This window comes from Buceros rhinoceros, unplaced genomic scaffold (genome assembly GCF_000710305.1).
Source record: "Buceros rhinoceros silvestris isolate BGI_N320 unplaced genomic scaffold, ASM71030v1 scaffold14155, whole genome shotgun sequence".
Classification (NCBI taxonomy): Eukaryota; Metazoa; Chordata; class Aves; order Bucerotiformes; family Bucerotidae; genus Buceros; species Buceros rhinoceros.
Window position 1 is genome coordinate 82,568 of NW_010411304.1, and position 14,818 is coordinate 97,385.

General features: G+C 37.7%; 1 protein-coding gene across 1 annotated transcript in view; it reads right to left on the reverse strand.

Annotated features, from left to right (window-relative positions):
• VWA8 (von Willebrand factor A domain containing 8) overlaps positions 1 to 13,740 on the reverse strand; it is a gene marked incomplete at both ends in the record, with an annotated part of 95,036 nt that extends 81,296 nt beyond the window's left edge. The window contains 3 exons of the mRNA XM_010135978.1: positions 1,490 to 1,566; positions 10,610 to 10,681; positions 13,634 to 13,740. Of these exons, the coding sequence (XP_010134280.1) occupies positions 1,490 to 1,566; positions 10,610 to 10,681; positions 13,634 to 13,740 (256 nt within the window). The remainder of the gene's footprint in view (positions 1 to 1,489; positions 1,567 to 10,609; positions 10,682 to 13,633) is intronic.
• Between the last annotated feature and the right edge of the window lie 1,078 nt (positions 13,741 to 14,818).

Sequence of the window (14,818 nt, forward strand, 5' to 3'; positions counted from 1 at the left end):
CCCCTCATCCAGATCACTGATAAAGATGTTGAAGAGAACAGGCCCCAATACTGAGCCCTGGGGGACACCACTGGTAACTGGCCACTAACTGGATTTGACTCCTTCCACCACCACTCTCTGGGCCCAGCCATCCAGCCAGTCTTTTACCCAGCAGAGAGTACACTCATCTAAGCCACGAGCAGCCAGTTGCTCCAGGAGAATACTGTGGAAAATGGTGTCAAAGGCCTTACTAAAGTCCAGGTAAACAACATCCACAGCTCTTCCCTCATCCACTAAGCAGGTCACCTTCTCATAGAAGGTGATCAAGTTGGTCAAACAGGATCTGCCTTTCATAAACCCATGCTGACTGGTCCTGATCACCTGGTTGTGTTATACAGCCTGGGTGATGGCACTCAAGATGATCAGCTCCATGACTTTCCCTGGCACCAAGGTCAGACTGACAGGCCTGCAGTTCCCTGGGTCCTCCTTCCAGCCCTTCCTGTAGATGGGCCTTCACTGGCTAACCTCGAGTTCATTGGTACATCCCCTGTTAGCTAGGACTGTTGGCAGATCATGGAAAGTGGCTTTCCTAGCAATGCATCAACTAGCATGCTATAAATAATGAACTGTACAGCCCCATCATCATCCCAAACATTGTGCTTACACAATGTTCTCCTAGCTATCTGTTAAAGTACTGTTCTGCTTGACCACAACTCACCGGAGAACAACCTTTCAAAGAGACACAAAGAAAGACAGAAATACTGTAGAATTTTGTGAAATAATTGCGATTTGCAAAAATGGTTGTGTATTTTATCCAGAAGGAGTGGGTGGCTGCTCCAAGCAGAGAAGATGTCAGGAAAGTTGACACAAGGATGAAAGCAGCAGGTCAGAAAAGAGGTATTTCGCAAAGAAGTGACAGAAGTCTAGGAGAGTTATGGGAATACAAAAGTTGATGAGATAGAGCTATCCAAATACCAGGAATATAAGGACAAGACATTTAAAGACAAAAAGCTGGGGGAGAAAGTGAAAGTGTTACAGAGACTGCTGTTAAAGGGCGACATATCAAAGACGTATGTTTTCATTAGTGTTATTTAAAAAAAAATAAAAAACCTTTGCTATGTAAAATGTTTCTTATGTAATTAGTGATATATTCCATCAAGCACGTTTGAATTTTTTCTCTCTCACAGCGCCTCACGCTTAGGGAAATCTCTCCAGAAAAGACAGCAAAATATTACTCTCTTCTTGATCATGGTTTAACATCGGTACACTCTGACTTCTACTTTCTCTTACACTAAGCAATGTGATTGCATCAGATTCCTGTATACCCTCCTCAGCCTGTCAGTTTATTGACTGCCTATAAAATGGATGCATTCCTGTGGTCTGTGTGGCATCTACCATAATAGGGTGTTTGCTCAAACAGTAAAAACAAATTAAACTTCAGAAATGTGAGTTTTAAAACATGGGAAATCAGATTATAAACACAAAGTACGGAAATGTGACACATTCTTACCTATGCAGCTGTAAATACTCCCTAGGCCTGTTTAAAAGGTGAAGGAATCTGTCAACGATCTTGTTTTTCCCAACACCCTGCAGTAAATAAATATGATATTAAGACGTAATATAAATAAACACATTTAAGAGTTAGAAAAGATAATTTTCAAAAATTGCTAAAATACTCTCCATATTCCTTTATAGGCAAATGTAATTTCCACCCACATCAAAGTAATCCAAACATAATTTAATGATATATATTTTACTTTACATGTATATACCTATATATATTTTTTTAAACACTTACGTGTTTTACTAGGAATAACCAGAAACAGGATTGTGTCCCTAGAGTTATGTTACGTGCTGATGCATCCTTTTAACTAACACCATTTTTTCCCCAACCACTTTATTTCACTAAGCCATTGAGAAGCTGTGAATGCTAGGAAATTGGCTTGCACTTAATAGGAAAAGATAATTCTCAGAGGTCATAGGAAACATCCTGTAACTGTCATGTGGAATTAGGGCATTGCCTTGGCAGTATTTGCTAAGCCCATTCCACCGGAGTTACCAAAAAATACCCAGATGGAATCAGAATTGCCCTGGAGATCAAAGTGATGTATAACTCTTGTATTGCAGGATGTCTACATTAGCAAGCTGTGCGGAATGATGACAGTGAATTTATGAAGTGAACTGGGTGACACCCTGGTGGGTCCTGTGCCATCAGTTCAGGAGCTGGTTCTTCAGCCCAGGTCTAGCTTCGTCCCACTGAAGGAATTAGCAGAGGGCATGAATTAGGTGTGCTGCTGGAGAAGTGCTGCTCCTCTTTAGTCTCATCCTAAGACAATCCAGCTCATATATCCCTTGACATGTATCAATTTGCAGTAAGGAGACTTCCTTCAAAACTGTATTCCTGATCAGGCCTAAAATGCTACTGTGGATGCAGACCAAGATGACAGTTCAGATGCAGGAATTCTTATCCCTCCTGCAAGGACATGGCTGCAGACTTGGAAGCTCAGAATGACAGTGAGATTGCAAAGGAAAACTGAAAAGATCTAGTAGAACGAAAAGTTCAATCGTAACCCAGCAAAAGCTGTTTGACAAGACACGGTCCCTCTGCTGAGATTCTCGCTGACTGCATGAATTCATCTAGCCGTCCACACCAGTGTAAAGCAGATAAATATAACACACAGAAAGATTTAAGAGATTAGATTGAACCAACTTGAGAGTCACTAATCTGTTTCACTTGGCACTGAAACAGAATAGGAGCATTCAGAGCTGCAGGTTATGACATTCATGACTGTAAGTTCTAGCTGAAAGACGGTAACTGCCAGCTGCAGAATTGCAAACCATTAAAGCTTCTCAAAAGGGGACCACAGTTTCTCATCTGACTACATTTGTGAGAATGGAGAGTTGTGCACATATGCATAGAGTTGAAATCATGGAAGAAGAGTTCTCACCATAAGAACAGATGAAAAAATACTGCAGAGTCGACAAAAATAGAACTACATAGATTCTACTGCAGACTCCACTCCAACCAGCTCAAGTTATAGCTCTGCCACACGAACCTCTTTTCATCTGATTCTTCAGAAGAATCTAGAGCTTTACACAGAGGTGTAGTAGAAAGCTGCACCACACTTAATATCTATCACCAGAGATTTCTGAAAGCTGTCACTGGAAACAAAGTTCTCTACTGCTTTAAAACCGGGGATGAAATCGTGCTAACAGATTCTTCCAGGAACTCAAAGCACGTACACATCTGAGGGAAATGTGCCAGAAGGATTAAAAGCATTAGAAGCATTAAAAGTAACCAGAAGCAGCGTAAGAAACATCCAGTTATGCACATAGGCAGTTTTATTCCCCTATGTTTCCTACTACTTGCAGTCAGATACTTAAAATAATAAATGGCTGAATAAACAGGAATACTCCCAGCGTCAAGCAGAAAACATTCATGCTGAAAGCAGCTTCCTTTACTTTTCCTAAGAAAGCTAAACATGACTGGGCAAATGTCTGCACGCCATTCCTGTACCAATCCCAAGCACACTGCACACCCTATTTGCTGCAGAGTGGGACTCCAGCCAGCTGTGGCAAGTAAAAAGATAAAGTAACAGATCAACAAATTGAATCAATGTAAAACACACTTAATATTAAACAAAATGGTCACTATAATTAAAAAAAAGTCTTCCACATCCATTAATGGAAAGCACACACGTTTATGTTTATGATAAAATTCTTAATATTATGCCTGAAAATACTACAAAATAACACTACTAGAGTTTTTCTCCATCTCCTGCTCCAATAGAAAGAGGACAAAAAGCTGGTTTTGCGTGTTTCTATCCATGCTGTTATCATCAAGGTTATTATTAAGCGGAGCACACCTAACTTCTGAGGGAATACTCAGAGGATACAAGCATGGTGGACCACCACTGTGGAGGAAGGGAAAGACCATGGTTACCAAAGTAACGCAATGAAGTCAATGGGAGCTGTGCCAGGACCACATCTTGCTCTTTCTTCATTTGTATTTGTGCATCTCATCAGCCTCCCCATACACCTCCTTTTATTTCATTGTAAGTACACCTCAATTTCAGAACGTGATACATTTTTTAAAAGATGTGTGCAGTATTCAAAAGCCAAAAGACATTCCCACCAGATTTTATTTATTATAATCATGTTATCATTGCCCAACTTCTAGACTGAACTGCTTCAGAGAGTACATTATGTGCCTTCACAGAGGCTGTGGTGCACCACATAAAATCCTTGGCTGGCAACAGTAGCTGGAGCAAAGTTCAAGTCAAAGCTTTTTGATTCCATCCCTCCACATTCCTTCTTCATTACAAATTACCACTTCTCTTTGTCTCAGTTACTCCACTGAGAAGGCACAATAAAAAGGAAGGAAGAGGATAAAGCTATTCATAAGGCTCCTTAGCACCACTAAAAAAAATCCAAAAAAAAGAGCTTGGATGAGTTTGTTCCTCAATGTATGACCAAGAGAAGTAGGTTTATTCCAAATTCACCTGGCCTTTGAGGAATAAAGAATATGCCCAGTAGTCTTCTTCAGGTAAACAAGAAATGTGGAAAATGCTAATGCATTTTTGGAAAAATGCCCTCTGAACTGAGTTACTGGCACCTCAGAAACAAGAAATGACAAAAACGGCAATGAAGTCACCCTCCTTTCCCCTAAGCCTAAACCCAGTGCCAAGGATCAGGCTGGATCTTCTGGACACCCACGTAGCTAGCAGTCAACTATTTCAGAAGAAAGAATCAGAACTACCTTTCATATGGACAGACTAAAAGATAGAGTTAACTCAGACTCGGTGCAGAATGTAATCTGATGTAGTCTGCAACTATTGCAGCCTAAGATAACATTCAGAGGGCGGACCAGTTCACCGTTAACACTTGCTGTATGTTATTTATATACGCAGTATTGCAGCTACTTAATTTAACACAAATATCAACATATGCTAATTAGAGAGAAAAGGACATCTGTGTTGGTGGTTCATCTGAATTGAATAAAAATATTTCATAAAGCAAATATTAGAGCATTTTTATTCCATCAGACATATGGGACAACTGAAATAGAAAAAAGGGAAGTAAATATCTGCACTAATGAATAACAAAGAGGAAACTACACAATTAGAAGGCAAAATAATCCCTTAGTTAAAAATTCTCCTGACATTCTAAACACTTGTTACCAAGGATAAAATGACTTAATCTTCTAGCAGTAACTGTCGTTTCAAATACAAACAAGGTTGTTACAGGTCCCAGGAGACATTTTGCAATTCAGGATGCAGCTATTACAGTACTGGGATAAATCTCTCCCCTGCATAGCCCAACTGAAGTCAATAAAGTTTCAGTCCAAAAGAACTAGTCCCAAGTTTTTGAAATTCATAGTTTGCCTCTTAGAAAAAAACGCTATTGGAAAAAAAATCTAATCCATGCTGCCTCAATTTTATTTTCTTTTAAATGATTTGCAGGTCACACTGAAGCAGTTAAAGAGGTTGCTGTGTTGTGCTCTTCAGTGCTGCTCTTCAGCTGAGACACTGCAATCACATTTTGTCCATGTCAGCGCACAGCCATCCTGCATAGCAGAACACCTGTTTCCTTACCAAAGCATGAGACAAATTTTGAAACTGGTGAAAAAACAGGTTTATCACTTTTTCACCTTAGGAAATTTTATTTCATAATAAATTTAATAATTGTATTATTAGGGAATGAAAGAAAATACTTCTCATTAAATTTTAGTGTACAGAACCCTCACGTCAGAGTTCTCTGTGACTTCATAGAAAGAATTACACTGATAACATCATTATCACAGAAGTCTAAGGCTGAACAATGAAAATGAAGAAAATAAAAACCCTTCTGCTAATGTATGGTTTCTAATACTGGGTCTTGGCACTGAATCACCCTCCATGCCCACAGCTTGCCTGGTTCTGCCAACAAAAAAATTTGCAAGAATGCATGCATTTTGATTGAGGCTGCTATTTTTACAACAGAGGATGTATTTCTGATTTTTTTTAAAGTACTGTTATCCCCAGAGCAACAAGCAGCACCTATACAGAACTCTCTCAAACACTCCAGGTATTATTAAGCTCATCACTCCCTGCTTGGTACAAATGTGAATAATGCAGTGTAATAAATGGAGAAGGTGTGTAACCAGCAGACACGAGCTGTTGCTACCAGAGAACCAGTGCAATAGACCTTATCCCTGCTACCTTGCTTGGGTGTTAGTAACAAAGAAAAAGAGTCGTGCAAAAGCAGTGGTGATTTCAGACTTGCCCCAGCTGCAGTCCATATATTTATTGATCATGCCAGCCGGTATTCTGTGTATTTTATATCGAGTTTATTGTCTGGGGCATGCAAAAATTATGGTGATTGTAAAATAGTAAAATTTCACCATAAGAACAAATAAACTTAATTCCCTGATAGAAGTCGTGAATGGAATGCTTTGGATACATCTCTGACTACAGGTCTAGATAAGCTTGTAGAATTTATGACTTTTTTCTGATTTCAGCTACAACCTTCAACCCAGAGTCCCGTCAGGCTAAATGCTATCTTCACATTTCCAGCAACATAAGACAATTGTGGTTCAATGGAGAGAAGCATATGAAAAATTTATAATAGAAAGAATCTGTGGGAAGAAACATATAAAATAATCAACACATTGATTTCTTTTAAAATTCTGGTTCTTCGGTATAACTTGTAAAGGCAGAAAGCAATACTGTAAGCAGAGACACATTTAAAGAACATGTCTGTTCTCATATATGCACGCACTGTTTTGACTGTAGCAAGTAAGAGGGAAACGTATTTTCCCAGTTTTCCACAACTGTCACACAGAATTGCCTAGACAAAAAATATCATAGTATTTGTCCCTAATGAGCTCCTTTGAGCTCAGATTCTTCATGCTCATACAACAACAATAAAAAACTTGTTTAGGATAGTATGTTCTTGCCTTGCAGAGGCAGCTGTCCATTTTTTCACAAGTTTAAGCAAGAAAACTAAGTCCTTTATTTCTAGCCCAAGAGTTCATTTAAGTTGATATCTCAGTTAAAGAAAGACATCAGAAAGGATGAAATTACATTCTTACATCAGGGAAATAAAGGACCAAATGTGCCAAACTTTTTCAAGTTCCTCTCCTATTTGCCAAAGACAGGAAATCCATGGAGATAGTAAAACATATCAAGAAGTGGTCCCTCTATGAACTGCACAATGTCCATCAAGAAAAATTTCACAAAAACACAGACTATAAATTTTCCTTGGTAGTAAGAATAAACACTCCAGTCTGTCTCATGAAGCTCAGGAGCAGCTATAAAAGATACATGTAGCGACCAAATAAACAGTCACTGCCACGTTTGGAATAAGTAACCTTTACTAAAGAGGACTCTTGCTGTTGTTGGCCTGTTGCTTTGAGAATAATACATAGCTGCTTACTCTCAGTCAAGGAAGAACCTGCTTTATAGTTGCTGAGAGAAACTATAGAAGTCATAGATAGTCTTATGCTTTGACTACAGGCTCATTCAGGAAGCACTATCAGTAGTCATATTTAAAGTACTGGCATTTCCTTTAATTGGAAGTTATTTTATAGCTGAAAATTCATATATATCCACTGCCCTTACCAAGGACCCCAGAACCCCTGTTTGCTTAGATATGAAATGGAAGCACATGCCAGTTGGGCATCCAAAACAAATCAACAACCAATGTAAGCAATGTAACAATGCTTCCAGACTTCGAAATAAAGAAAGAGGTCTTAAGCTAACAGGATTTTTGTGTTTGTGAATGTGTTGTGAAAACAAAGGAGGCAAAGCACATTCAGTCAACCAAGCAAAAACAAATCCAGTCTCTAAAAGAAAAACTACAGGTCAAGCCTTGCATCACTGAATCTCAGTTGAACAGAGGTACTCACTTACATAGTAATTATTTTGATGGATTAAATTATGTTCTAAGGTATATGCCAACTAATCTAAAATAACTAAGAAATGACACGACCATTCAAAGGGATGTTAACCACATATTTTGAAACACCCGAGTATTTGAATTGTCAGTTATTTACACTGAACTTCCATGATTCACTCATTCACCAAGTACAACAGAAAGGAACTCAAAATAGCGCTTTGCATCTCCGCACAAAGACATTATCTATTCCCTCCAAATGTGAAACATGAATACACACACTGATATATGTATCAAGCAACTATAAAATCCCAACTTTTTATTACAGATCAAACTGTTAAAGCAATGAAACAGCAAAAAATCCTGGTTTCTAATGATCTGCTTTTCAAAAAGAGGATGAAAACCAGTATCTTCAACAGGAAGGTTTCTGCACATATAGGATGAAAGCATATTGATGTAGTATGGTTGTTTTTGAAGTACTTGAACAGATTCATCACATGCTGCAGAAATGCATAGTGATATATTTAAGGAATTTTTAAGTGGTTAGTGATCATCCCTGAGAAACCAAGGATGATAGGCGTGGTCCTAAAAGACTGCAGAATGACAAATACAGTGCTCATACTTAAAAACAGTATTTCAAAACGAAAAAGGCCAGTTAACTTTTTCTTAGTCACACATAAAACCAGTGTGACAAATTTACTACAAATTAGTAAAGAGTAAACCTGGAAGCACTCAGAAGTCTGTTAGCAATTAAAAAACCAAAATCTGTAAGCATCAGTGATTTGCCAAATAGAAATCACTGCAAATAAATCAATTTTCCAACTTAATGGTACAGCTGAGCTGATGTCTAGAATCAAAGCAGTGTATTCCAATCCTTCAAACCAATTAAATCTTTTAACAGTGTCTCCCATTAGAGTTTCATGAGCTTGGGAAAAATGCGGCACACATTAAATTTTTAAAGATAAGTATACCACTGCTAGGAAAATACCTTATACCCTAAAATTCATACTTGCATAGTCTTCAAATTTTTTTTTGCCAAACTGGTAGAAAATATGAAGCATGTGTCAGGGCCCTGAGCGTACCACCAGCCTCTGCAGCTCTTCCCTCCTACCTAGGGCTTTACTTGCCCGTGTTGAAGATCAGTTCTGACATTGTGTTGCTGCTTCACTGGGGTCCACTTTGTCCTCCATGGCTTTGGAACGACACTTACTTTCATGCCCTTTCCTCAGTTCCTTTGCAACCTACACTGCAATGCTCCTGCGCCTGGCTCTGACCTTGCTGATCCCAGCCTGGACCTGCTGACTTGACTTTCCAGTTTGACTTGCCTCATCACCACAGACCTGTCTGGCAGTCACTTGGTTGACCATGGCTGCTGACCCTAGACCTGCTCTTCTTGCTTGGACACTGTCGCACTGCAAACCTTGTTATTAAGGTCACTGTCCCTGCCTCCATTCCCTTGTGGAGCAGCCCACTCTTGTTATTCCCTGACAGGAGGTCCTGCAGGCAATCTGTGCTATATGACATTTTAAATACCAACTCAGAAGCTGACAGAGAGAGCACTGTTTAGGAAATAGAATAAACAGATCTTATTTCATTTATAATATAGAGTAATTTCTATTTGCAAATAAATGAAACCTTCTGGAGAAGCTGTCATCATCCAGCAAAAGTCTGCTGAGGTTTCAAGTACAACACCTTTGTAAACTTGAGCTGTTAACAAGGACTCTGAAGAGATACAACTGTACACAACTGTACGGTGTAATTTTAATGTAGGCATATTAATTACAATTAGCACTTTATATTCCTTGCCATGTAGGTGAGACCATTAATGTTTTGTGTCAGACTTTTTCCAAAGGCTACTTCAAAACATAAAGAGAAACATTTGCTAGAAAATTATTGTATCCTTGCTAAGGGAAAGCTAAACTAAAGGGAGATTACTTTAGGAGGGAAAAACCAGCCTGGTAGCTTGGGAAGTTATCACTTTCCTGAACACTTCAAATATACAGAAACAATAGCAAAAGCTGTCTTTTTTTTTTTTTTTTTTTTTTTTTTTTTTTTTTTTTTTTTTTTTTTTTTTTTTTTTTTTTTCCCAGAGCTGACTGGCAAAGTGTATAATTCTGTTCCAGTCACCTAATAGTTCCAGCAATAGTTTAAGATGGTTCTGAAGAACAAATACTTTCAAACATACACAAGTGGAGAACATGCCCACACCTCATCTTGGGGACCCTATAAATTGTTAGAAGGTGTCACAAAACTGTGATTGCCAACTAAAAGAACACAACAGTCCCCATGAAATCACTAATGAAGTGTCCATCAACAAAGACACTAGTCAAAAAGTGAGTATGTATCTCTTTTAGAGAAAACTAATATTTTGCTATCAATAAATACGACTTAGATAATATTTACGTGTACATCTCATATCTATCATTGGAGATTTTAAAGGAGAGGTTTGACACTGAGCCAAGAGGGATAACCAAAGCCCTTAACTGGAGATTTTAAATGGTGATGATGTTACATGTAACTTTATGTTTTGACTTTTTACTCTGAAGAGCAATGTAAAAAAATCATGTAAAACATTTTCATTTTCCACAGACATGTGCCCATAAAACCCACAGACACTAGTAAATAAAGAATCAAAAAATGGGTCAGATCTCTCAGTAGTATAAACGAATGCGATTTCGATGAAGCAAATCACAGATATAATTTTATTAATAAATAATGAGTGTGTTGCATGCACTGTAAGAGAAGGAAAACTCACCTGATTGCCAACTAAAAGAAGATGTTCTCCCAGAAGGAAGTCCTTCAGCATATCTTCCATTACCATCATGTGCTAGAGAAACAAAACCACAATTTTCACCCCTGTTTTCATACTCTAAAGTTTATGCATTCACTCATGTTCGTAGTACAACAAGAAGTTTACTATCAGGATTTGGGGCCAAAATTTTTTTAACTTTATCCTTAGGGATATTCGTTTCATGGCAAGAGTCTCTCAGCCAATAACAGCAGAGGTAACCTAACCAGTGACTAAAACAATGCAACAAAAATACTAACTCTCCTTATGCACTTCCTTTGTTCCAATTGGGTTTGGGTGTTTGATTTCCCTAAACATATTTAAATTCTCCACAATCACTCCTAATACATTTCCTTTTAGCCTAGTTGAATGCTTGTCACCCAGAGTGTAAGAACTTTCATTAATATGTGTACGACAATTTTCCAGCAATTGTACTGGAAGGAAGCAAAATGTATCCTGGTAGAACTTTATAGAAACCAGAGGGAATAAAAGGCAGCTGACATGAACAAGTAAATTATACACATTTATTTTGTTAAAGATTAAACACCAGGTCTAGTTTAATGACAAATACACCTTTCTATTCTAACCAAACTTGATTTTCAAGGAAAATAAAGATGGAAAAATGCAAGCTCAAGTCTAAAAGTGTTTAATATGTTCCTTACAACTTCTAAATTAGACTGCCCAATGGAAGCCAAAGTGCTTGAGCTGTATTTTACATATGTCGAGTATCATAAAAGGTAACACACACTGTACATCATTTAACCTTATCATGCTCCTCCCAAATAATTTGTTTAAAAGGATCAAAAGGATTTAAGGATAACGTGGCAATGCAGACTACGCACAAAGTCGTCATGTACATTTCTCCACTGTATCTAGTAAAAATAGGTCATCTGTAAGTAGGTCAGACAATCAACTTAGAGAAATGCATGCTTGCCTTTAGATAATTTTTTTCACATTATCACCTCATTTCTAGTACTTTATTAAAAAAAAATAAAATCAGTAGCTTGCCTTTAACTTCTCAGCATAGAAATGCTCAGTTTCTAACTGTGTGAAAGATGTTTAAGGTTTCAAATCTCCCCAGTACAGAGGCTGGGGGTGGGTGAAGAAATTCGTGTAAACACAGCTTAATACCACAGAATCCTAAGCAGGCACGTTGAAAGCCTACTGAATACTCGATGCACAGTTTAAGGAGAGGACTTCAAGGCAAACTACTATATTTTCTGACATGCATATACACCGGAAATTTATGAGAATAACTTTGACCAGATACAGCATAAATTCTAGGAGGTCAGTTTTGCCACACACTGATTACATTTTAAATTTTATTGCTAAGGCATGAATACAGCCTTCTGATTACTTTTTTATCCTAAGCTGCACAAATATGTGTGCATTATAGTTTTACTGCAAAACAACTTTCTCACAAGTGATACTATGTATTGAAACTTTTTTTGTTTTTCCACCAGGACCTAAATTAGCATTGTATTAGGATGCAGATCTTTGCAGCAGACATTTCAAATTTATTATTTACACAAACGACTTGTAAGTAGACACGTCAATATTATGTCAACAACTTTATCAATCCATGTTCCCCAAAGAGGTATTTGGCATATTAATGAAAAGTTATTTCCATCCCTGTGCCACTCGTGGACCAACAGCAGCATTGCACTGCTGGTCCAGTCCACTGCAGTGGAATGCCAAATTCCACTGGAACATGAAATGTTTCAAGACCAAACACACAGAGGCAAAAACTCTCATTACATTGTGCAGCTCTGCAAAGGGCTGAGGATTTTTTTTTCTCTGTTTCGGTTTATTTCTGTAGTTTTTAGATAACTAGAGGGAGCATGGCACTAGACTTATAAACCAAATTTGTTCTCCAGTCATTACAGCCGAACTACTTGAATGACCGAACTACAAACTAGTAATACAGAAAATAAGTAGAATCCATTTAGAAATGGGAACAGCTATTCTGACTGGTATTGAGTTGTTGTTTCCTTCTCCATTCAGAGTACATAGCTATTATGGACAAACACAGAGCAGGTTGTTCCCTGTGACATTTTTAACAGACGTTGCCTAAATAAAACAGATGCATAATATCTGAACACAGACTGTGTACAGTTTTCTGAAACTATAAGCAAGAAGACTGAAAAAACAATACAAACGTAAGTCCTAACAAGGACTCGGAGTTTCATTTCCAACAGAACTTAAATTAAGTACTTTACCAAAATGGCAACACAAAACAAAATCTCACATGAAACGTTAGTGGGGAAGATGAAGACGACTGTCATCTGTTCCCCTTGCATGGCATGTTACCACCTTCAGTAGGCGATACCCATGCAGCATAGTCTTTCTGTGGAAAAACTGTGAGGAAGGGAGGAAAAAAAGAATGGGAAAGGAAAGGAAAAGTAAGCAAATCCACATCGGACTCCTAAAAGACAAGTATTTCACAAGGTCACGCTATCAGTGTTGCCTATCAGACAAAATACTCTAAAGGTAACTTGAAGGGTAATTTTTTTGCTAAGGATACCCTCTTCTGACAGTTTTGAGGCTTCCACGCTAGATGCAGAAGAAAGCTCAGTACATTTACCTCTATGAAAGGGGTGGGGTGAAAAAAAAAAACCCACCCCAAAATCACAGTCTCTAAGGCCTAAGGAATCAATAATGCAGTCCTAAAAGTGGATCAGACCAGTAGCATAAAAAAAAAAAGTAAAAAACACTCAATATCCAATCAAATAATTCTAAATAAAATTCAGTTTCAGTTACTTTACTTCATATTTATGAACATTCAACAGGCTGTTACAATCTCTTCACAAAGGGACAGAGACACATATGAAATGAGCATCAAATCCTGTGAGAAAAATTTTAGCCTAGAGAATCTACTTCAGAAATATACCCTTAAAATTTAGTTAGTACCTTACTCAATATATATAAGCGTGAACATTAGTACACATTAAACAAACTTTTTGACCTCAGAAGCCAGAGGTTCATACTTACTTGTGCATTTTCATAAAACAAAACATCAGGCACTTTTATTTTCTCAGCTGAGTTGTAAATTGGCATCGTCACAGACCCTATCTTCAGAAGCCCATTGTTTATCTCACCTAGACATTTTTCAGGAAAACAAGCAAATGCATTACTTGGAGCATCCTCTGAGCAGATATGCAATCAGTCCCCAACAGCTGCAAGTCATGATTTACACATTTTAACAAGGTTGTTGGTTGCAGTGTATTATTTCTATCTAAAGAAAGAGAATGCTTGAAAGTACATCCGTTAACAAGAGGTTGCATGATCATGAATTTGAATTCTCTTTAAAATTGCAAAGAATTCTACTACAATGAATGATGAGTAGGTGATCTTATGGGAAAAGCACCACTGCCTTGATTTAACTTCATACTCCCGTTTTATTATTGGAATGTCACTAATATCGTCAGGCTACGTTTCCTCAACCCACAAGTTTTCTCACTCATTCTCCCTGTTCTCTCTCCCTGTCCCACTAGGGAGTGAGGTGCAGAGGGGAGTGAATGAGTGGCTGTGTGGCTACTTGGCAGAGAGCCGAGGTCAACCCACCGTAAGAGTATAGAGTCACTGTTGATTCACGCTTTTAGCACTGCACTTCTGCTCAAATGGGCTAATGCCAGAATGTGGATACATTTAACATTTTGGTGAAAACTGGGTAAATTTGCACTCAGTTGAAATAGCTTTCAACTACAGCTCTGAGAGAAAAAAATCTTTGATCAAAAGAATAATAAATTCTGTCCTTAGGAAAATAACAACTAAGTATAAACAATAATATTGTGCAATAAAACCAGTAATTTTTTTTTGCCACTAACTTCCTAATATGGTATGGTGTAAAACTGAAAACAGCCTAATTTCTAGCTGTTTTCAGTTGTTCATCTGTTATTCTATATGGTTCTATCTTTACAGCATGAAACAGAGGAACATAAAGAAAATTCAAGGGATATGTCCAGATAAAAAGAAGAATAGTAATCAGGTAGCGTCACCCAACTGGCAAGAGTTCAAATTATTTTATATATATAGTTTTTATATATACAAAAAATGCAAATACAGATAGAATCATACATGGATGGCTGCATATGTAAATACACATACATATGGCTGCACATATATATCATACTTTATAATAGATACATTAATATATCTGTATTCATATATGTTTTA